This window comes from Octopus bimaculoides, chromosome 11 (genome assembly GCF_046866305.1).
Source record: "Octopus bimaculoides isolate indiv1 chromosome 11, ASM4686630v1, whole genome shotgun sequence".
Classification (NCBI taxonomy): Eukaryota; Metazoa; Mollusca; class Cephalopoda; order Octopoda; family Octopodidae; genus Octopus; species Octopus bimaculoides.
In genome coordinates this window covers 81,132,821-81,157,268 of record NC_142938.1, presented here as the reverse complement: position 1 = coordinate 81,157,268, position 24,448 = coordinate 81,132,821, and the positions used below count along the sequence as shown (strand labels likewise).

Below are 24,448 nucleotides of genomic sequence, written 5' to 3'. Positions count from 1 at the left end.
GCCATCTCCCTTTTTTTTTGTATATCTGGGACTATATTGTTCATTGTCTTTTAAGAAAGCAGTGACGTAGCTTTAGCTGCTATTTCTAGCAGACCAAGTGACTATATAGCAGCTTCATGGGTGTGTTATCATGGGTAATATTACATTTAACATATTGAATTTATTGCTAATTTTTAATTATATTTTTCAATCTTATAAAGGTGTAAACATAGTTCTGTGGCTAAGAAGTTTGCTTCCCAACCACATGGTTTTGGGGTTCGGTCCCACTGCATGGTACCTTGAATAAGTATCGTCTACAAAAACCACTGGCACACCAAAGCCTTGTGAACTGATTTCGGAGACAGAAAGAAGCTTGCCATATATATATAGGAGTGGCTGTGTGGTAAGTAGCTTGCTTACCAACCACACGGTTCAGGGTTCAGTCCCACTGCATGGCACCTTGGACAAGTGTCTTCTACTATAGCCTCGAGTCAACCAAAGCCTTGTGAGTGGATTTGGTAGACGGAAACTGAAAGAAGCCTGTCATGTATATATAAATTTGTGTGTCTATGTTTGTCCTCCCAACATCACTTGACAACCGATGCTGGTGTGTTTATGTCCCCTGTAACTTAGCAGTTCAGCGAAAGAGACTGATGGAATAAATACTAGGCTTATGAAAAATAAGTCCTGGGGTCGATTTGCTTGACTAAAGGTGGTGCTCCAGCATGGCCACAGATGACTGAAACAAGTAAAAAGAAACAAAAAAATATATTCTTTCACTTGTTTCAGTCATTTGACTGCGGCCATGCTGGAGCATCGTCGTTAGTCGAGCAAATCAACCCCAAAGCTTATTCTTTGTAAGCCTAGTACTTATTCTATCAGTCTCTTTTGCCGAATCGCTAAGTTACTGGGACGTAAACACACCAGCATTAGTTCTCAAGTGATGTTGGGGGACAGACACACACACACACACATATATATATATATATATATATATATATATATATATATATATATATATACATACAATGGGCTTCTTTCAGTTTCTGTCTACCAAATCCACTCACAAGGCTTTGGTCGACTCAAGGCTATAGTAGAAGACCCTTGCCCAAGGTGCCATGCAGTGGGACTGAACCGTGTGGTTGGTAAGCAAGTTAATTATCACACAGCCACTCTTGTGCCCCTTATCATCATCATTTAACCCCTTTCCATACTGGCATGTGTTGGACAGTGGTTTGACAGGAGCTGGCTTGGCAAAAGACTGCACTCATTCTGATTTGACGGGCAACACTTTTCATTTATGTTTTATGTAGTGTTTTTGGTACTGAAACACTATCATGGCTATACTGATATAATGTGGGATAAATATTTAATACATCGCTACGCACGTTTCCACAGATCAGACAATTTTGACATCATAGTCGGTATCCTTGAGATTAGTACAGTACAGATCAATTTCATGTGATACTATATAATTAGATGAATCACAGAAGGATGCTTATCCCTTCTTACCAGTATGAAGGCCAGTCTAGCTCTGAGTATTTTTGTATGTAATTGGTAGGGGTAGATAGGTAGGTGATGAGAGTAATATGCGGGGGGGGGGGTTATTTGCTATTCAATCTGCAGATTTTAAGAATGGTCATTGATTCATTCAGCAGATTTACTGATTGTAGTATATATCTCTTTGTTCTGTTTCATTCAAAACCTAACTCTCCCTCAATAAATTCTAAACCTAACAGGTGGTCAGCTGCAATAGAGTAGGGTTTGTTGACTACATTGATTAATACCACCCTTCTTATGGTGATAATATAACAGGTGACCACCTGTTGGGTTCAGAATTTATTGAGGGAGAGTCCTGTCTTGAATGAAATAGAACAAAGAGGTAAACTACAATCCTTAAATCTGCTGAATGAATGACCATTCTCAGAATCTGTAGAATGAATAGCAAACAAATCCAACACTGCCATCAACCACCTCCCTACCAATTACATACAGAAAGACCCACATAGCTGGATTGCCCTTCATACTGGCCTTCCCTTTGTAGTTCATCCATTTATTCAGTATTGCCTGATGAAATGGAATGCTGATGATGCCCATGGATAATACTGACTCTGATGTGTGGAAATGTGATGTATTAAACTATTATAAATAACATCCTGGTATTGTTGTTATTAATATTATTATTATATATAATAGCACCATCTGACCATGGCCGATGCCAGCACCGCCTTGACTGGTCGGTGCCAGTCCCCTCTGGCCCCTGTGCCAGTGGCACATAAAAAAGCACCCACTACACTCTCAGAGTGGTTGGCGTTAGGAAGGGCAACCAGCTGTAGAAATACTGCTAGATCAGACTGGAGCCTGGTGCAGCCTCCTGGCTTCCCAGACCCCAGTCGAACCGTCCAACCCATGCCAGCATGGAAAACGGACGTTAAATGATGATGATAATCACATGTGCATAGTGCCAAAGCTGTGATGTCTCGGTGCAGAGAAGTAGCAGCTTGCCCTGGCTATGCCCCCTTGTATCTTTCCAAACGGTTTCTAACTACCCAGTTTCTCCCTTGCAAAGCAGGAATTAACCCTGGGCTATGATGCACGATACCTGCCCCTGAGGCCTTAGAATAGGACTGAACCTGAGATCTTATGGTTGATAGTAAAGGGAACTTATTTGACCATGCCGCCACGACACGGGGCAGTGTGGTGTTAAAATCGATGCTGTTCACAGCTGCATTGATTAATGTGTTACACTATTTTCATTTACTTCCATGTCTGCTCTGATTGAGCCTTCCAACCATGACTCTTCCATTGTATGTTGAAACATAGATCGAGGACCATGTAATCTGAAGTGTCCTTCCTTGTTTCAACCTACTAGAAATAGCAGCCAAATTTCTCTGATCAACATCCTAGCATCTTCAATAAAGGAAATGAAATATTACAGAAGATAATCTTACACTCTCCTAAAAGATAGATGGGATGGCCGTGGAAAAGGCATGAACATCACAACTTCTTATCTCCTAAATCGTTTGTATAAGAAATCTTTATGATGAAGTTATTTCATTTACCTCTTTTCTTTCTCTTTCATTCTTTTAGAAATATTCCACCTGATCGCTTCCCTGTAGAAAAGCATGTGAGTGTTGTTTATTTTATATTTCTTAATAAATATGAGGGGGGTACCCCCAAAGAAACCAGAATTTTGCAATATTATTTTATTTACTAGCTGTCAATGTCTCAATATATTTGTCCAACCCATGTCAGCTTACAAAAATGGATGTAAAAAAGAGAATGCATTATTAGTCGAGAATTGTTTAGTGGAGGGAGGCAGTCGAGCTGGTCTCCTTCTTTGAATTATAAATTAGATCAGTATGTGTGTGTGTCTGGTGTGTTCTCAAGCTACTTACAGAGAAAAAAATACATAATTTCCCTCAATATTTTACTAATTGACAGAACTGGTAGAGAATCAGTTAAAATGGCTTATGGTTTTTAATTACAAATCTCTACATTCTGAGTTCAAATCCCACCTAGGTTAACTTCGTTTTTCACTCAACTACGAGCTTGATATTGTAGGCTTAACTCTTCCCCTTAAATCTGAGGCTTCGTGTGAATGTCAGAAATATAAATACCGCTTTATAGGCTTTTGACTTTCGTTCTCTTTTCATTCAGCCTGTTTCAACATCACTGCCACCATCATCATCATCTTCTGAGGAGGGAGAAGAAGAGCCATTCATGAAGCTTGTACTGGATTTAGTTAAAGACACCAAAAGAGCGCGTAAGTACAGGTTTTGTGTCCAGTTGGAGGTCAACGTATTGATTTCGTCTTCCTGAAGTTGTCACTAATTGTGATACAAAAATGTACAGAAAGCACTGAGATTTGTGTGTGCATACACACGTATGGGTTCGAGGATCTTTGTGTGGTAGTGCTATGATGCTGGTTATTTACATTTGGTAACTCAAGAGGAATGGTAATCTAGAATAGCATAAGGAATGGCAAGAGAGGTACTTGCAACATATACGTGGGTGTGTATAAATATAGATGTAATATGTGTGTGTCTGTTTATATGTATGTATGTATATATATATATATATATATGGTTAAAATAACCGTCTAAAGGATAGAAATCCATTACGCTACCGGTATATTACCTGTGTTTAACCAGGAGCATACGTATGCAAGCATATTATGCTCAATCAAAATTTGAAGAAAACAGAAAATGGAGAAGTACTGATTAAAAACAATTGACTTACATCAATTATTATTTATTAATTCAATGCAAATAGACTGCATCCTGTCTAACAGCTGTTTCTGCTTCCAATGTTGTATGGTATTGCTAGTGATATTCAAAATATTTATCATATTTGGTAATAAAACCGATCTGAAACATGGAGCTTCATCAGAGGGAAGAATAAACAAAGAAGAGGCAAAAGTTGAATATATATATGTATCATCATCATTGTTTAACGTCCTCTTTCCATGCTGGCATGGGTTGGACGATTTGACTGAGGACTGGTGAACCAGATGGCTGCACCAGGCTCCAATCTGATGTGGCAGAGTTTCTACAGCTGGATGCCCTCCCTAATGCCAACCACCCATTACACTCTTGGAGTGGTTGGCGTTAGGAAGAGCATCCAGCTGTAGAAACATTGCCAAATCAGATTGGAGCCTGGTACAGCTATCTGGTCCACCAGTCCTCAGTCAAACCGTCCAACCCATGCTCGCATGGAAAGCGGACGTTAAATGATGATGATGACTATATATATATATCTCGTTGCTATTATGCAAAAGTGTCCTAAGTCCAAAACGTTGCTTTTTCAGGAGACGAACAAATAGTTTCACCATTCCATTTCTTTTTACATTAGCAACAATTTTATTTATATATATATGTATATATATATATATATATATATATATATATATATATATATATATATATGAAATGTGTGTGGTGAGCATCTTTCAGTTTCTGTGTACTAAATCCACTCAAGGCTTTGTTTGTCCTGGGGTTGTAGTGCAAGACACTTGCCCAAGGTGCCAGGCAAGTTTGAATCCAAATGCCATGGGGTTAGGAAACCAAGTTCTTAACGACACAGCCACACCTGTGCCTTGTTGCACCAGAAATCTTTATTATTTCCAGGTTTTGATGGTTTTTTTTTTTTTTATACAGATTCTGATGGGGAAACTGAAGAAGATTCAGAGCCAGAAGATGAAGAAGCAGGGGAAGAGGAGGAGGATAGTGGAGAGGCAGAGGAGGAGGATGCGGATGATGAATCTGGTAGTGATGTGGCAGGAGAGGATGAAGAAGCTGGTAGTGATGTGGTAGGAGAGGAGGAGGAGGAGGAGGAGGAAGAAGTTGGTAGTGATGCAGGAGCTAGTGACGTTGGGGAAGAGGAGGAGGAAGAAGCTGGTAGTGTTGAGGCAGATGAGGTCGAAGGTGAGTTGGAAGGGGCTGGTAGTGATGTGGCAGAAGAGGAAGAGGCTGGTAGTGATGTGGCAGAAGAGGAAGAGGCTGGTAGTGATGTGGCAGATGAGGAGGAAGGGGCTGGGAGTTATGTGGCAGAAGAGGAGGAAGAGGCTGGTAGTGATGTGGCGGATGAGGAGGAAGGGGCTGGTAGTGATGAGGCAGAAGAGGAAGAGGTTGGTAGTGATGTGGCAGATGAGGAGGAAGGGGCTGGTAGTGATGTGGCAGAAGAGGAGGAGGCTGGTAGTGATGTGGCAGATGAGGAGGAGGAGGCTGGTAGTGATGTGGCAGATGAGGAGGAAGGGGCTGGTAGTGATGTGGCAGAAGCAGAGGAGGCTGGTAGTGATGTGGCAGATGAGGAGGGAGGGGCTGGTAGTGATGAGGCAGAAAGGGAGGAAGGGGCTGGGAGTGATGTGGCAGAAGAGGAAGAGGCTGGTAGTGATGTGGCAGATGAGGAGGAAGGGGCTGGTAGTGATGAGGCAGAAGCGGAGGAGGAAGAGGCTGGTAGTGATGTGGCAGAAGAGGAAGAGGTTGGTAGTGATGTGGCAGATGAGGAGGAAGGGGCTGGTAGTGATGAGGCAGAAGAGGAAGAGGCTGGTAGTGATGTGGTAGAGGAGGAAGAGGCTGGTAGTGATGTGGCAGAAGAGGAGGAAGAGGCTGGTAGTGATGTGGCGGATGAGGAGGAAGGGGCTGGTAGTGATGAGGCAGAAGAGGAAGAGGTTGGTAGTGATGTGGCAGATGAGGAGGAAGGGGCTGGTAGTGATGTGGCAGAAGAGGAGGAGGCTGGTAGTGATGTGGCAGATGAGGAGGAAGGGGCTGGTAGTGATGAGGCAGAAGAGGAAGAGGCTGGTAGTGATGTGGCAGAAGAGGAAGAGGCTGGTAGTGATGTGGCGGATGAGGAGGAAGGAGCTGGTAGTGATGAGGAGGAGGAGGGAAAAGATGAGAGTGGTACAGAAGAGGATGAAAACGACGCAGATGTAAATAGTGCTGATGATGATGTGTTGGCCGAAAGTGATGGCAGTGATGACTCGTGTGCATCCGAGAATGATTCTGACCTGGCTAATCATCTGGACAACTCAGCAATGCCTGATGCTACCCCAGGTGGGAAAGGTATTATCAGCTTGCTTTCTGACCCTCGTTAGGCACACCTGTCTTTTATCTATTGTTTCAGTCTTTCAACTGTGGCCATGCTGGGGCAATGCTTTGAAGGGTTTCAGTCAAACAAATCGGCCCCAGTTATTTATTTTTAAGCCTGGTATTTATTCTGTTGCTCTCTTTTGCAAAACTGATAAGCTATGGGGACATAAACAAACCAACACCAACTGTCAAGTCATATATAGGCAAGGCTGTGTGGTAAGAAGGTTGCTTACCAACCAAATGGTTCCAGGTTCAGTCCCACTGCATGGCACCTTGGGCATATGTCTTCTACTATAGCCTCGGCCCGACCAAAGTTTTGTGAGTGGATTTGGTAGGTGGAAACTGGAAGAAGCCTGTCGTGTGCATACATACGTATATGCGTGTGTTTGTCTCTCCCTTTCCCCCATCACTTGACAACCGATGCTGGTATGTTTATGTCCCTGTAACTTAGTGGTTCGGCAAAAGAGACCAATAGAATGTCCTGGGATTGATTTCTTCGACTAACACCCTTTGAGGCAGTGCTCCAGCATGGCTACAACAGGCTTCTTTTCAGTTTCTGTCAACCAAATCTGCTCATCAGGCTTTGGTCAGCCTGGGGCTGTAATGAAAGATGCTTGTGCAAAGTGCTATGTATTAGAACTGAACCTAAGACCACATGATTGGGAAGCAAGCAACACCTAGAATAAAATTTGTTTCTACGGTAATATTTCCCCAAGACCAGATATGTTTCCATGGAAGATTAAAAACAAACGACACTGCTTGTGACTCTTGTTTACAGCTATCACCCAATGTCAAGACAAGGAGGTACAAATGCATGCACACATCCACACTCATACGCACAACAGGTTTCTTTCAGTTTCAGCCAACAAATTCTATCCACTGAAGCCTTTGGCTGGCCCAGGGTTATAGTACAGGAAATTTTCCTATGGTACCACTTGGTGGGATTGAACCCAAAACCATGTGGTTGGGAAGCAGATTTCTTAGCTCCATAGCTTTGTATTTCAGTAAATAATAAATGTACCTAAAGTCTAATGATGACCAAAAATTAATAATAAATAACATAGTAATCTAATATTTTAAACAAGATTTGATATTAAAATTTTTTTTTTTTTTTTTTCTAGATCCATTTATTGTTCACTTTGAACAGTTAATACCAGAGTCCTCTGTTAAAAAATTAGAAGCTGGTGAAGGTTGGCAGAAAAAGACTATACAGGTAATGTTAAGTTATTTCTATCTTCCATGGAGCACATATCTTAGCTACAAGTTCTTGTGTCAGTGGTTTCCGTAATTTTCCCGGTCCCCTATAGTTAACCCCTTTTTTATTTTTAATTATATGTTGTCACAGTTTGCAGCAATAAACTATGTTGCTCTATGGCCACTTAGCAACTTGACAGGCTAGACATTGCAACCAAATCTCATTCTGAAAATCATGGAATGATGTGTTGAATTATGTCTAAAAATATGATGTGATGATCATAACTGGAATTCGTTTGTAGATCTGTTCAGGCTATGTTATAGTGACTTGTATCATAGACTGGACAGATTGGTATCCTGTTCAGAATAGATTCATCTCTTACCTGTTTGGCGCTGTGAAACCAAAGTTAAGCACAACCACTCTTTAACCCTTTTGTTTCCATATTTCTGTTGAAATACAGTGCTTTTGTTAAGTTTGAAAATATTGAATTCAATAGAATAATTTTACTATTTATTATCCTGGTGTTTGAAACATAACTTCACACAACATATCGATGGTAATTTTAATTAAAATTACTGTGTAACAAGAAATTTATATCATTAACCAAGGGCAGTCTCAAACAGGTTCATACCAAAAGGGTTAGGGGTTTCTTAAAATTTAAAGGTCATATTTTACAATCATGACAATATACACAAGTAAATCAAAATCATTACCCATCATGCATCACTTATTTGTCTGTCTCTCTATCTATGGACATATTTGAATTTGTTTGGGGAATCTTGTTGGGAATGGTAAATGTAAACATATGGTGAAAAATAATTTATGTAATATAATGTGAATATTTCTGTTTCTCCTTGTGGAATTTTGTATTATTGTTTCTTAACTATTTCAGACTAACATAGGGAAATGTCTACATGTTTGGAATTGTGATAATTTAAAGGCTAATGTCCCAAAATCTTCCAAAGTATCATTTGAAGATCTACATGTAAGTGTTATCACACATTAATTCTTTTTTTAAAAACAATGCAATTTTGGTTTGTTTATTGTTGTTTGAGCATAAACATATATTTGAAGTCTAAATTAATTCTGGTTCATCATCATTGTTTTAATGTCCATTTTCCATGCTCATGTGAATCAAACGGAATTCATTGAGGTAGGATTTTTATAGTCAGATTCCTTTACTGTTACCGACCCTCAATTGTTCTGTTTCCAAGCAAACTAATATTTCTTCAGAACTGGACATGTTTTCATGGAACACTGGAAACCAATAATGCCACTTTTATGATACTTGTTCATGATGCTGAGATGAGGAGGCACAGGCCTCTCTGTGTGATAAAGAGCTTGCTTCCGAACCACATGATTCCAGATTCAGTCCTACTGCCTGGCAATTTGGGCAAGTGTCTTCAACTATAGACCTGGGCTGGCCAAAGCCTTGTGAGTGGATTTGGTAAACGGAAACTGAAAGAAGCCAATCGTGTGTGTGATGTGTGCTTTTGTATCTCTTTGTCTTGGCATCACATGATAGGTGTTACAGGATATCGTTGTTATACAAGCAGTGACATTCATATCCAATATTCTGTGCAAATGTGTTTTGGTGATTGGAGAGTACTTCCTTGGTTGAAAACTAGTGGAGGTTGGTGGCTGGAAGAGCATCTGGCTGTGGGAAATCTGCCTTCAATAATCTTCAGCCGACTCTGGCGAGTATGAAAAAGTGAGTGTTAAATGATGAGGAGGATAAACCTAATACACTCTTTTGTTTGTTTTTTAACCTTGTCTTTTTTTTTCTTTTTTATTCTTGCACCTTGTGTGTGTGTGCGCACACGTACACACACACACACACACTGCCTCAAATAAATATCCATCAAACTTATAAAGCAAAATTAGACTAACAGAAACGTGTATGAAATAATTATTTACTTTCCCTGGAAAGACACCTAATTGTCTGGCTGTTTCATCATCATTGCTTTAACATTTACTTCACCATGCTTGCATGGGTCAGGCACAAGTCATTTGAAACAGAGGTTGTTCATCTGGAAGCCCTTCCTGTTGCTAAACCTATCTGGTTTCCAACAAGTCAGGCAATAATCTTCCAGTCTATTGAACAGCAGACAGCCAGATTTTTTTTTATATATGCCAAGAACAGGAAACAGAGGACTCTGTATGAAAGGTTGCTTTGGTTACGAAGATCAGCAACATGTCAAGAATCCCAGACATGCTTTCATGTTAGAATACATGCAAACATCACCAAAAACTCATTGTTTAAAAACCAACCAAAGTCAGAGAATTCCATACGCCTTGTCATTTAACCTCCATTTTCAATAGTGGCGTCGGTTGGACGGTTCTACAGGCTCTGGCAACTCAGAAGACTACCCCAAGTTCTGCTGTCTGCTTTGACATGGTACACACAGACACACACACACACGTACATGTGCGACAGGGTTCTTTCTCAGGATATAATCTCTACATAGTGAACATATATCATTTCAGATAAAGAAGCGCATTCCACTTGGAAATCTAAAGTCTTTGGTCACTGATGATGAAAAAGGTAATTTTTAAATGTGTCTTAATCGTTCAATATATTGCATACATATGTAGATATGTAGATATACACAGTATCTTGATATAAAGGTAAATACAATAATTGTTGTTTAGGCAGGGGTCAGCGATTGGGTCCTTATGGTCCTAAGTATTCCATATCTGACCATTTCATCTCTTTATACATATAGGACTGCATTATCAGATGTTTGCCTTTTTCGTTTTAAAGATAGAAGAGTGTGATGGTTTGAGGGAGATTTGGCTGTTTTCTCTCTCATTGTAACTCTGTGTTTTTTCCCTTTATTTCTCAGCCTACCCACCTAACAAACTTCAGTACTTAAAATAATTTTGTCAGACTGTATAGTGCATGCTTTCTTAACCTTTTAGCAGCCATATCCAACCTCTCACACCTACTTCACAATGTTGTTCAAAAATTATATGACCACGTCGATGCCTGGCCCCTGTGCCGGTGGCATGTAAAAGATCACCCACTACACTCTGAGTGGTTGGCATTAGGAAGGGCATCCAGCTGTAGAAACACTGCCAGATCAGACTGGAGCCTGGTGCAGCCTCCTGGCTTCCCAGACCCCAGTCGAACCGTCCAACCCATGCCAGCATGGAAAACGGACTTAAATGTTGATGATGATGATCATCAAAATCTCAAAGCCACAACATAATACATGTTTAATTCAAAACAATGTTGATAAATAATTATTTCACATGATTATAGTAATCTACATGTTGAAGGCTTATCAATAAACATCCAGCAAAAATTACAGTCAATATTGCAATTGTTAGATTCCTTTACTTGGTGAAATTCCATATCCAAAGTTTATCCATTTTGTGTGTTCTTGTAAAGCTTCTTTATTATTTTTATCAGCTAACTTGAAATCTCCACAAATTGTTCCTTTTTTTTCTTTTTTCTTTTTTCCCCAAGGTGTCTATTCTGCAAGTCAAGTTGAATTGTTTCTCAGAATGTATTCTTATCAAGTAAGTTTTTATTGTTGCCTTAGTTGTTATATTCATTTACATTAATCAAGCTGATGAGTTCATAAAATAACATTACAGTAAGCTAATGTCTGTGTGTGTGTGTGTGTGTGTGTGCATAAAGTTATACAGATAGATAGATACAAGCATGGCTGTTTAGTTAAGAAGTTTGCTGTGAAACTCTAATTTCAAGTTTAGTCCCAATGCTTGACACCTTGGGCTAGCATTTTCTTTTATAGTCTCCGGAGAACCAATACCTTGAGAAGGAATTTGGTAGGTGGAAACTGTACAAAGCCTGTTGTGTGTGTGTGTGTCTACATTCTGTGCTTCAGACAATAGTGTTTGTTGACATTTCCATACCAATAAATCATTTTGTAACTTCTGCTTTTTTAAAAACAAATGGAATGAAGACACCCTCTAGGTTTTGGCTGTTGTTTCTAGCAGTTTGAATGAAAACCTGCTAGTGCTCTCATTGACACAGTTTGCTGTGTCCTTAATTGGTACGTTTTAATGGTTTGCATTCTAGACCAATCCTGTAAGACTACATTATCCAATGTGTGTCCTTCATTTTTTAATTATAATAGAGGTATGATTTAATAGATGTTTTTTGTTGTCTTTTTGGCAGACTGACCTCATAAAATTTTCCCTCCCTGGCTTTTTGTAATTTGTTCTTCATTATATTTTCAGAACATTAACTTGTTTTTCTAATTTCTTTTATATAGGATATTTATTACTCAGAGAAAACTTATAAAAACCAAAAACCTATTGAAATGGCGTACTGTCTTCATGTTTTAAACCATACTTTGAAGTAAGTATTTAATACAAAATATTTCATTATATACATCAGTGTCTAGAAATTAATATATATTCTTTTACGGGTTTCAGTCATTTGACTGGCCATGCTAGAGCACTGCCTTTAGTCGAACGCTTCCACATCCACACATCTAATTAGGTCAACTACGTGACAAAAGCTATCGATTACTTTGAGGGAACCTTCTAAGCATTTGAGTGGATCAGTTTTATGTAATTTCTTCGTGTTTACTACCCCTGTGTGAAGGCGCATGGTTCAGTGGTTAGAGTGTCAAACTTACGACCGTGAGGTTGGGAGTTCGAATCCTGTACCGGGCTGTGTGGTGTGTTCTTGAGCAAGACATTTTATTTCACATTGCTTCAGTTCACTCATCTGTAGAAATGATTTGCAATGTCACTGGTGCCAAGCCGTATTGGCCTTTGCCTTTCCCTTGGATAACATCAGTGGTGTGGAGGGTGGGGGGCTGGTATGCATGGGCGACTGCTGGTCTTCATAAACAACCTTGTCTGGACTTGTGCATGGGAGGGTAACTTTCTTGGTGCAATCCCATGGTCAGTCATGACCGATGGGGGTCTCCGACTATCCCTATGCATGTGAAGTTTGCTATCAAAAGTACGCCAAGTCTTGTATTATGTCAAAATAATTCATCATTGTTGTCATCATCATCATCATTATTATTAATTTCATTCCCTGGTAGGAGTCGACTAAAAGTAACAGCTAATAATTTAAAACAAAAAGCCTGTCGAGATGGAACAGAGGAATACCCTGACCAAGGAATAACTCGGCCCAAAGTATTGATTATTGTTCCGTTTCGTGAGACAGCTCGCCGAATTATATCAAACTTCATCAAAATCTTAACAAGTGACAAAGTAAGTTCCTTTTTTTTTTGGTCAGCATTTGGGGGTCATGACTTGTTTTTGTCTTTTTTAAAGCAGTAAAAATCGATTTCATTGTCACATCATCATCATCATTTAACGTCCGTTTTCCATGCTGGCATGGGTTGGACGGTTCGACTGGGGTCTGGGAAACCAGGAGGCTGCACCAGGCTCCAGTCTGATCTGGCAGTGTTTCTACAGCTGGGTGCCCTTCATCATTGTCATTTTACCTGTGTTTTTGATGCTGGCATGGTTTGCACAGGACATATGGGTTTGAGTTCTAAGTTGCATTACTACCAGTCCCAGACATTTGGTAATAGGGTTCATCATGCTCTCGCTTTTCTTTTCTTTTTTTTTTTTTTGCTTGTCATGTCTTTGGCAAGACTAATGGGCCCTCCTGAACTTCTTTGATGTTTCCACATCTCAGGACAGGACAACTGTTACAAGGGGCTTCCTTTGCATGGCATAAGCACCATTCAAGCATGGCCGATGCCAGTGCCACCTGATTGGTTCTGTGATTGTGGCACGTAAAAGGCACCATTTGAGCATAATCGTTGCCTATGGCCCCAGAATCACTTGGTTGTTTAATCCCCACTCACCCCCAAATCTTTTGAATCCTCCTCGTTCAATGTCCAATTTTCCCTGTTTGCATTGGTCAGGTAGATTTTTTTACAGCCAGATGCTCTTCCTGTTTCCAAGCAGGACAAAGTTTCCCCAGATTTGGACTTGTTTTCACATGTGGGATGGTGATGCTTGCTTACACCCATCATTTAATGTCAAGAATTCATACACACACATATTGCAGGCTTTCAGTTTCCATATACCAAATCCACTCAAAAGGCTTTGGTCTGTAAGACTGAACCTGGGACCTCATGGCTGGAAAGCAAGATTCTCAACCACACAGCCACAAGGTCAAAAACGAAAATACAAAAGCTGTTGATTGAAGTTATTTTTCTTCTCCTTTTCAGTCACAGACAGACAATAAAAAGAGATTTTTTGCTGAATATTCTTCACAAGATGTTAAAAACTTTTCTAATAAACCAGGTTCGTGTTCCATTATCCTTTTACCATTATTGTTTTCTGCTGCTTTGAGATAAAGCTTTCCTTATTGTTCAGTATCTCTTAAGATTCTCTTCATAAAGAAAGTGTTTGTTGTTTAACCCCCAGTTCAGCCTCAGCTGAGCAGAGCTGTCATCAAAGACATTCCATTTGTGACCATCTTATCTTGTTAAGAAATGTCTATACTATTCAATGTGTCATTCCTTTATTATAATGATGTCAGCATGTAGTTTTTTTTGTTTTGTTTTTTTATATAGACTATTATCTCTTTTCTCTCTTACTTGTCTCAGTCATTGAACTGTGGCCATGCTGGGGCACCGTCTTGAACGGTTTAGTTTGACAAATAGACCCCCACTACTTATTTTTGCTAAACAATTGACATGGATGCAAACAAGCTAACACTAGCTGGTGAGTGGTGTGAGGACACGCATAGAGTCCATCTGCCAAATTCACTCACAAGAGAATCTTAACAGCCTAGCACTGAAGTGATCCATGGTGCTGTGCAAAAGGATCGAACCCTAAAACCTCATGATTGCAAAGTAAGTTTCTTAACCACATGGCTAAGCCTTTGCCTTACATAATATATTTTTGGTTTTGTTTTTTCAGAAGATTATGCGGCAACATTTGCAGGAAATATTGATGATCATTTCAAAATTGGTTTAGGCATATCTCAAAAAAAACTGCAGATTTACACCAAATTCTACTCCTCTGATATTATAATTGGTTCTCCTCTTGGTCTGCGCAGTGTCATTGGTGAAACGTATGTATTTTGTTCATTCTTATACAGGGTTTGTTTCAGAAATTGTTATGCCATAAAGATTTGCTGTATATCAACCCTTTAGCATTTAAACTGAACCATATCTGGTTCAAATATCCTGATGCCTTCCCTAATACAGGGGTTTTCAAACTGTGGTCCGCAGACCACAAGGGGTCCGTAGACAGCAAATACTTTTTATGGGCAATTTGATTTTATATATGTTTTTTTAATCAAAATCTTTTAATTGACAATGAACCTATTTGTTAAATACTGTTAAATAAATAAATGTAAAAATATGTTATTTTAAGCAAATATTTATGTATAAATTTCATAAGCGTTTATAAGGGTCCCTAAGGTAAAGCCTGAAATATAAAGGGGTCCGCAAGTCAAAAAGTTTGAAAACCCCTGCCCTAATACAATATGCCTCATTCTTCAATTGTGATTTTGTCCTTCAGAAGTTTCTTTTAAATCTAGAACTGTGATGCGCTAATTTGTAAGAAACGAAAACCAAAAAATACTGTTTAGAATAGGATTTTGTTTTCATTATTTGTGATTTTTATTTTTTTACTCTTTGTAGCCAATCAAAGAAAGAATTTGATTTTCTATCATCTATTGAAATATTAATCCTTGACCAAACTGATATATTCCTGATGCAAAACTGGGAACATATATTGGTAAGATTTTTTTTATATTGATTTCATTTTATTTTTCAAAAATCCAGCATGCAGTCCAGTCTGTAAAGTGGTCAGCATTAGGAAGGTCATCTAGCTGTAGAAACCTTGCCAAAGAAGGCACTGGAGACCTCTGGGTTGTCAGATCCTTTCAAACCATCCAACCCCTATGCTTGTTTGGAATACAGGCATTACTGGTCTATCGCCCAGACATTGGCAGCGGTGGCTGTTCATCACAAGCCAATGTTGATTGTTCTGGTCAGGAACAAAACTCCTTGGACAGTAATGGCCGTTGGTGTCACCCCCCCACCGCCAGACTGCCTCTCTGGGCCTCCATACCAAATACCAAGTGGTGTACAAGAGTGTAACAAGCCTGGTCAGCAATAAGGCTACTCCGCAGCAGAAGCAGCTCATTTGTTAGTTGATGCCTCATCATTTCTGTCGGTAAAGATCTTTCCCTTGGCTGCAATAATCTTTTAAGCCTTTACTCTAAGGGTCCCCTTTATTCTAAGAGTCCTCTTCCTTGTCAGTTCCAATGTCTTGCCTGTGGACGTCTTTATATCCCTGGTACAAGAGGCTAAGGGGTTGCTATCACTTGCCCATTGTACCATCCTATTCTGCAGGTGAAGGGGCGATTTACTCTCCCTTTTACTGTCTGCCTCTGATGTAGGTGTTGTACCTCAACACACTATGGCCAAATTGGCAAGAGGTTTGCTTTCACTTACCGATCACAAGGTACAGAGTTCAATCTCAATGCGTGGCATCTTGGGTTAGTGTCATTTCTCATGGACCCAGGTTGATCCACACTTCATTGGTGAAATTAGAGGAAATGGAAATTGTTGGATGGATTGTAATTCAAATGTCCAGCCTTGTCACTGTGCCATGTTGATTCTGCCCAAGAGTATGCCTGGAATACTTCTTAACTGTACAGCTATGCCTGTGTGTATGTGTGTTTGCATTTGAGAGAGCATTGGATTGGATCACTTTGTCAGAAGGTGACTTAGATATTCAAAAGAAAAAAGTGAAAATACCAAACAAATAAGGAACAGGGTTGATGCTCATCATCATCATTTAGTGTCTGCTTTCCTTGCTGGCATGGGTTGGATAGTTTGACTGGAACTGGTAAGCTGGAGAGCTGTACCAAGCTCCAGCCTGATATTGGCTTGGTTTCTACAGCTGGATGCTTTTATGTGTCACCGGTTCAAGGGGAAAGTGAATATACGCCTGTTGAGGGACATGAGCCTGTAACCCTCAGATTAAAAGTCTGGTGCTCTACCGACTGAGCTATGCGGGCAACTTGATGGACAGAAAAAAATTTATTGAGGGAGAAATGCTCCAGCACAGCCACCGCCCATAACTAAAACCATTAAAATTATGTAAATATATATTTTTTTATTTATATTTGACAGTATATTATGGATCATTTACATCTACAACCAAAAGATTCCCATGGCTGTGATTTTTCCAGAGTTAGAGCATGGGCTCTCAACAGTTGGTAGGTTTCCTTATTTCATTCTTTTACCATATTTATTTACATTATTTACATTTGATGGATATTTGTCTTCATCTTGTTTGTTATTAACACACCGCTTCGGCTGATATACCCTCCAGCCTTCATCAGGTGTCTTGGGGAAATTTCAAACCTGGGTTCTCATTCCTAAAGTATTTTTCGATGTTATTATTATTCAGGTCACTGCCTGGAATCGAACTCGGAATCTTGGGGTGAGTAGCCCGCACTCTTAACCACTATGCCATATGCCCACTCCAGGCAGTGATCTGAATAATAATAATAATATCAAAAGATACCTTAGGAATGAGAACCCAGGTTCCAAATTTTCCCAAGCCACCTGATGAACGCTGGAAGGTATATCAGCCAAAATGTTGTGTTAACAATAAACAAGATGAGGACAAATATCTGTCAAATGTAAATAATGTAAATAATTCCTCATCTCTTAAATATAGAACTGTATTACCATATTTATTATGAGCGTGCTATGAAGGCGGTGAATTGGCAGAATTGTTTGGACACCAGTCAAAATGCTTAGCAACATCTCGTCCATCTTTGTTCTGCACTCAAATTTTGCCATGATTGATTTTTTTTTTCTCTCCCCCACCCCACCCCACATCCTTTCAGGCTTTGATAAAATAGTATCAGCTGAGTACTAACATTAATTTACTCAACTGTCCCCTTAGTGTTGCAGGCTTCGTGCCTAAAATAGAAAGAATTATGAGCATGCAATGTGCAAACTTAAGTCCTAAAATTTCATCATCACCCTCTTTTTAACATCCACTTTTTCCTGCTTGCATGGGTCCTGTGGAATTTGTTGAGACTTCTCTACAGCTGGGTGCCTTTCCCCTCACCATTCTAATTGTCAAGCAAAGGAATATTTCTCCATGGCCAGACAAGGTTTTTCACTAAAGATTGGAAGCTAACAACATCACTTGTATGATGGTAACACTCGTTTACACCCATCACAGGATGTCAAGGAAATGAGTTACACACACACACATTTAGCATTCTGTATGCTTTACATGAATAGGCGACCACACATGTGTGGTATTCATTTTGCATAGCTATATAGTGCTAAAAGGCACAGAGAATGTCGGTAACAGTTGAAAATTGTCCAGCAGCAGCCATGGGTTTGCTAAATCCAAATATCATTGACCAACTTTTATTTCTTTCTTTTTTTTTTTCCAGGAACAAATATTATCGACAGACTTTGATTTTGAGTAGTCTCAGTTCTCCACCAATCAATGTACTCTTTAATAAATGCTCTCTCAGTATCCTTTTCAATGAATATATTATTAGGAAAATATATTTTATATGCTATAAATCGGCAAATTTGAACATTTCGTTTGAAGTTTTGAAGCAAGTATTTCACTGCTCGATCGTTATCTTTTTTTTTTTTAATATAAGCATCAATAAGACTAACAAGTTTGTTTTCTGGGGGTTTTTTCTATCTCAAATTAGTGCATATAAAGTCTGAGAGTGTGTGTGTAGAATCCATGTTGGACATTTTCATCTAGGTTTTCTGTGACATGAAGAATTTCGTATGAAGCACAAGATTAATAGGAAAGTTATTTATTGAATTCATCATCATTGCCACCATATGTCCAGCTTCCATGTTGGCATAGATTGGATGGTGGGACAGGGTTCAACATGACAGAGGACTGCATTGTATGCCAGTATCTATTTTGGTCCAGCTTTTATGACTGGATGCCCTCCCCAACACCGACCACTTTACAATGTGTACCTGGTGCATTTTTCTTGGCACCATCACTAGTGATGGTTGCTTTATAACTTGCAAGGCTAAAGGCCTTAAAGTGGCCCCTATAACTGAAGGAGAACAGAAGCAAGAGTGAGTGATAATCTTGAGCATATTTTCAAAATTAGTTCAAATAAAATCAACAGAAACAAAAGAACCAAGACACATTGATTTATAAATACTTTTTCAATGTATTTGTCCTTTTATGAGTCAGATTTGTTTGCTATTTCTAGCAAGTTATGTGACACCATGTCAGCTCAGAGATGGAAATATTAGGGTGACTTCTGTGTTTCGCTTTACTTCTTTTTCCTTTCTCTCTCTCTCTCTGTGTTTATCAATCCTGTAGTATTTTCTGTAACTTAATCAACCCAGACTATGCTGGTAAGTTAATGGTATGCCCCAGTACGACTGATGGATCCATCTGCCAAGTAGCTCTTCAGATTCCAATGGTAAGTTTGTTGCTTTCTTTTTATGTTGCCTTTTATATATTTCCGTTGTCGTTGTTTAACATCAAGTCTGCCTTGATTAAGTAGGCTTTTGTTGTGACTGTAGTCATCTGTTCTTTCTTTATTTAGGTTCACATCAAAAACAGCAGCACCTAACAAAATTATTTGTCATGGAATCCTTATGATTCCCCAAAAATCACACCACCGAGATAGATAGATATGGTGCCAAGTTGTATTGGTCTTTGCATTTCCTTTGGACATCAGTGGCATAGAAAGGGGAGGCTGGTGTGTATGGGCAACTGCTGGTCTTCCATAAACAACCATGCCCAGATTTGTGCTTCAGAGGGGAACTTTCTAGGTGCAATTCCATGGTCGTTCATGACAGGGGTCTTTACCCTATATATATATATATATATATACAGGGTGTGATGGGTAAATTGTCGCCATTTTATATTTTTTATTTCACGCATTGTTTGTTTTTGATTTTGTCAACTACACAGTATAGTAGGGTCAGTTGGGCTCTGTCTTTGAGAAAAACAACACCATGATGCAATTCACTCTGCCAGAAATTTGGAAACGACATGCTGTACTGCTCTGCATTTGTGCCAGAAGCTCCAATAAGAACATTTCAGAGTGTTTGGGTGTCAATCTAAGGACATGTACTGAGAGTGATAAAAATCAAACATCCAGTCAACATCACAGTGTTTGAGGTGATCCCTAGTGATGGCAACGTTATGCCCCCATTCATCTTCCCACATGGCCTCAACAACAACACTGAAGCCTGCATCAAGTGCTTGTAGGGGGTAGTGCTGCCCTGAGTCAAGAGGGTAGCTGCTGGAAGGCCCTATGTCTAGCCACACGAGCTGTTGGAAAATATGGCTGTCGAACAATTTCTGTGACCTCAGTACTGCTAACATCTGGCTGCCTAACTCCCTAGACTGCAACCTCCTTGATTATGTGTGGGGCACAGTTGATCGAGACCAACAAAACTCCTTGTAACACCAAAGATAAACGGAAGATAAGGATTATGGCAACATTCACCAAATTAAGCAAGGAAACATCCAGAAGAGCTCCAGCAGAATCTGAAGTCATCTGGAGGGTGTGGTTGAAGCCAATGGCGATTTTATTGTATAAATTTACTCTTCAGTATTTCAAGATATTTTTATGTAATTTTGGTAAATATATCTGTTAAAATGAGATGTCGGTGTTATTTTCATTTTTGCGTAATTTAAACGACAGCATATTCACTGCACCCTGTGTGTATGTATATATATATATATATATATATAATGTAAAGCCAAATATCCCTCAGATCATACCCTTTCATCTTAAGAAAAAATGGAAGGATTATTAGATAATGTAGTCTTAGATATACTGTCTGAAAAATAAAATGGAATAGTCACAGGTGGAATTCCTTTCATCATAGGTCTGTTCAATCAGCAAGGCTCACCTGGAGCTAAATAGCATCTGTAAAGTATTTATTTAAATATGCATTTTCAATTATCAGGCAATGTTTAGTAATTAAAGATTGGTTTTTCATTTCATTTACAGCCATTTTAATTCAATTATTTTTTTTTTTTTTTTTTTCAGATATTCCATCGTATTGAGTGTTCAAGCTACAGTCAGTCAGTTGATATTCGGTTTAATACATTCATAAAAAAGGTGAGTTGTCATTGTTGTTTCTAGGTATACTTTTTGCATGCTGCTGTGTGTTGAACAAGCCTTATTGATGCAGTGTCTACCGCTTGATGCCCTTTCTGTCAATATCTGCCACTGAAGAGGCAAAATTATACAGAAACACTGTGTCAGATAGTTGGCCATCTTGGAGCTCAGATCAGTCTGTTTTTGCACAAAGTCTATAGAATGCCTTTCGTATTCTATTACAAATAAATGTAGATATATTTATCTTGAACCTTGCTGTTTCATTTGCTTACATTGTGTGTGTATTATGAAGTTCAGTGTGGAGGCGCAATGGCCCAGTGGTTAGGGCAGCGGACTCACGGTCATAGGATCGTGGTTTCGATTCCCAGTCCGGGCGTTGTGAGTGTTTATTGAGCGAAAATACCTAAAGCTCCACGAGGCTCCGGCAGGGGATGGTGGCGAACCCTGCTGTACTCTTCCACCACAACTTTCTCTCACTCTTACTTCCTGTTTCTGTTGTGCCTGTAATTCAAAGGGTCAGCCTTGTCACACTGTGTCACGCTGAATATCCCCGAGAACTACATTAAGGGTACACATGTCTGTGGAGTGCTCAGCCACTTGCACATTAATTTCACGAGCAGGCTGTTCCGTTGATCGGATCAACTGGAACCCTCGTCGTCATAAGCGACGGAGTGCCAACAACAACACTGAAGTTCAGTATGGAACCACAGTAAAAGTAACTGCTTGGTTGTTCTTAAAAGTGTTTTGAGATATTATCAATAACATCTATGTGTGCAAGGGTAGAAGCAGGCATTCCTGTTGTTATTATTATTATTTACTTTAAAAGAATGAATTCAACTTAAATGTTTGCATTTATTTATTTTCTGTTGAAGATTTTACCAAAATATCGAGGTGCCTCTAACATGAACAGTACCATGATCTTCATTCCATCTTATTTTGACTTTGTCAGAATCAGAAATTATTTCATCAAAAATGAAATTGATTTTCTCCAGATTAGTGAGTAAGTAAACATAAATGAATTTAACTTTTTTTTTTTTTTATCTCATCATCTTTGTTTTAATGTCTAATGTTCCATGCTTGATTGGGTCAAACAAGACTCGGCAAGGCAGGTTTTCTCCGGCTGAATGCTCTTCTTGTCACAAATTCTCACCTTTTCCAAACAAGGTAATATTTTCCCCTGGTCCAAACATATTTTCATGGAAAATTGCAAATAATCAACATTGCTTGTATGATGGTGATGTTTTGCTTACAGTGAGCTTGTCGTATTGCAACAATGAAATAGATGTACACATGCATGCATTTGCTCAAGGTGCCACTCAGTGGGACTGAACCTGAAACCTTGTGGTTGGGAAGCACACAGCCACATCTGTGCTTTATATATATATATATATATATATATAATGTGTGTTATGGTCCTGAAAGGATAGAAAACCAGAGTACTTCCGATGCATCATTCTTGAGCTAGACTCTGAGAAATCTCAGTATCACACCAGTAAATCCAATTTGTGAGTCTTGCAAAGATTAAAGCATAATCCAAGTAAGATTAACGCCATCACATGCAAAAGTTCCATGTGAAACGTTACATAATGTTTGTTGGTTTTAAACATTCTTCTGATGATTCTGTTTTTATCTGATTTAGTATTATTATTGTCTAGATCCTGTCCACTATTTCACCATTTTTATTTTATACTAATTATTTCTTCCCTATATAAGCAACATACAACGGTTGGCAGTCACACTAAGTAAGTGTGCACCTATTGGCGCCTGTCGGATGAAGTCATCATCATTTAATGTCCGCTTTCCATGCTGGCATGGGTTGGACGATTTGACTGAGGACTGGTGAGACCAGATGGCTACACCAGTTTCCAATCTGATTTGGCAGAGTTTCTGCAGCTGGATGCCCTTCCTAACGCCAACCACTCAGAGAGTGTAGTGGGTGCTTTTACGTGCCACCAGCACGAAGGCCAGTCAGGGGGTACTGGCAACGACTCTAATATTATGGAACGTTTTGTATGCAATGGTGTTAAAAGCAGCAGTGCCAAAACAATTGTAACTGGTCATTAAAGATGTGCTAAACTCTTTCTTCGTCTTCTTGTTTGGATTACATACACACGCGTCTTTTTAGACATCATCATCATCAAGCAAGTTACTACATAAAAAGTTTTGACTATTAGATGGGAACAATGAGTTGTCTCAGTAATGTATTATAATTTATTCTCTTACAGATATTCCAAACGTAAAGATATTGCTGGTACAAGGAGCCGGTTCTTCCTTGGAAAAACAAATTTTTTGCTTTACACAGAAAGACACCATTTCTATTTTAGGTATTTTCATTCTCTTTCCATTTAATATCCTTTTTATACCTTGGTATTGTAAACTTTATTGGGTGTCATGTCTTTAACGTCATATCCTGTCTTTAACTGGGTCTCATGGCTTTCAACTTGATGTCATGGATGAAGTTTGGTATCCATCAGGTACTGGTTGCCACCACCCTTCTTTGTTCTTCCTGTTGCAATGGAGAAGTTGCATGGTGCCCCCTGAAACCAAACCCATAACCTAATTCTCCAAGCTGAATCTATTGATTTAGTGAAGAAATACTAAACATAGAATTGAGAAACAAACTTAGCAAAGACAGAATTTTTAGCAGAAAAGAAAATGGGACTCAACTGGGATACGATCGTGCTCAATGTGCAACAAAAAAAACAAAAACATTGATAGAAATTAATTTTTTTAGAAGCCCTTTGGTATACATCGGTGCTGGGTCACTTGTTTGTATTTCCCCCCACCCTTAGTGTCTTAGTGTGGGTATGGTTTGTGAAGATACATGCAAGAAGTCATTGAGGCTCTTGTATTACATTATTTTCTCTTTTTTTTTTCAGAACAAGATTACGAGGCATTCGTCACATTATATTCTATGAACTGCCATTGTATCCTCACTTCTTCAGTGAAATTTGTAACCTGATAAATGATGTGAAACTGAAGAACTTACCAAAAGACGATGCAACAGGAAGCATCCTCTACAGCAAGTACGATGTACAAAGGCTGGCGGCAGTGGTTGGTACCAACAGAAGCTCTTTGATGATACATTCACCTAAGCCAGTACACATGTTTGTAACTGAACCTTAATTAAACATGGCTTGTTAATTAAGACTATTTAAGAAGTTCAAAAGAAAAAAGAAAAATAAAGATAAAATATATTTTTCAAATACATATTTATTTACATATATATTCATCTCTTGTTGTGTTCTTTAATATTACCTCAGCATCCTGTAGAATTCTAAGAGGAGTTGAAAGTATTTCAGGTTTCATCATCATCATCGTCATAATGTCCAGTTTTTTTCCATGCTTGCATGGGTTGGATGGAATTTTGTTGATGCAGTTCTTTTTTACAGTCTCAAATGGTTGATTTCTTAAGTCAAACAGTACCTGTGATCAAAGACCTTCCAGCTTTCAACATCATCATCATCATCATTATTTAAATGTCTGTCTTCAAAGCTGGAGGGTTGTGTCTGGTTCCAGTCTCTCCTTTGGCATGCTGTCTATTACTGGATACCTTTCCTAATACCAGCCACTCTACAGAGTGTACTAGGTCTTTTCTATTTTAAACTGGTGAGA

The 24,448-nt window shown here is 39.1% G+C and overlaps 1 protein-coding gene across 2 annotated transcripts in view; it reads left to right on the top strand.

The window, feature by feature from the left end:
• LOC106868577 (U3 small nucleolar RNA-associated protein 25 homolog) overlaps positions 1-24,065 on the top strand; it is a 28,988-nt gene extending 4,923 nt beyond the window's left edge. Inside the window, exons 2-20 of one of the 2 annotated variants that reach the window (XM_089360466.1) lie at positions 3,070-3,106; positions 3,640-3,745; positions 5,139-6,542; positions 7,691-7,782; positions 8,657-8,749; positions 10,252-10,309; positions 11,237-11,289; positions 12,009-12,094; positions 12,795-12,966; positions 13,941-14,016; positions 14,638-14,791; positions 15,366-15,462; positions 16,869-16,954; positions 18,158-18,240; positions 19,098-19,174; positions 20,762-20,833; positions 21,706-21,833; positions 23,059-23,157; positions 23,713-24,065. In XM_089360466.1, coding sequence (XP_089216592.1) covers positions 3,070-3,106; positions 3,640-3,745; positions 5,139-6,542; positions 7,691-7,782; positions 8,657-8,749; positions 10,252-10,309; positions 11,237-11,289; positions 12,009-12,094; positions 12,795-12,966; positions 13,941-14,016; positions 14,638-14,791; positions 15,366-15,462; positions 16,869-16,954; positions 18,158-18,240; positions 19,098-19,174; positions 20,762-20,833; positions 21,706-21,833; positions 23,059-23,157; positions 23,713-23,959 — 3,220 coding nt within the window. In that variant the 3' untranslated portion in view covers positions 23,960-24,065. The remainder of the gene's footprint in view (positions 1-3,069; positions 3,107-3,639; positions 3,746-5,138; positions 6,543-7,690; positions 7,783-8,656; positions 8,750-10,251; positions 10,310-11,236; positions 11,290-12,008; positions 12,095-12,794; positions 12,967-13,940; positions 14,017-14,637; positions 14,792-15,365; positions 15,463-16,868; positions 16,955-18,157; positions 18,241-19,097; positions 19,175-20,761; positions 20,834-21,705; positions 21,834-23,058; positions 23,158-23,712) is intronic. The other variant, XM_089360467.1, reaches the window with a different exon arrangement.
• The last annotated feature ends 383 nt before the right edge of the window (positions 24,066-24,448 follow it).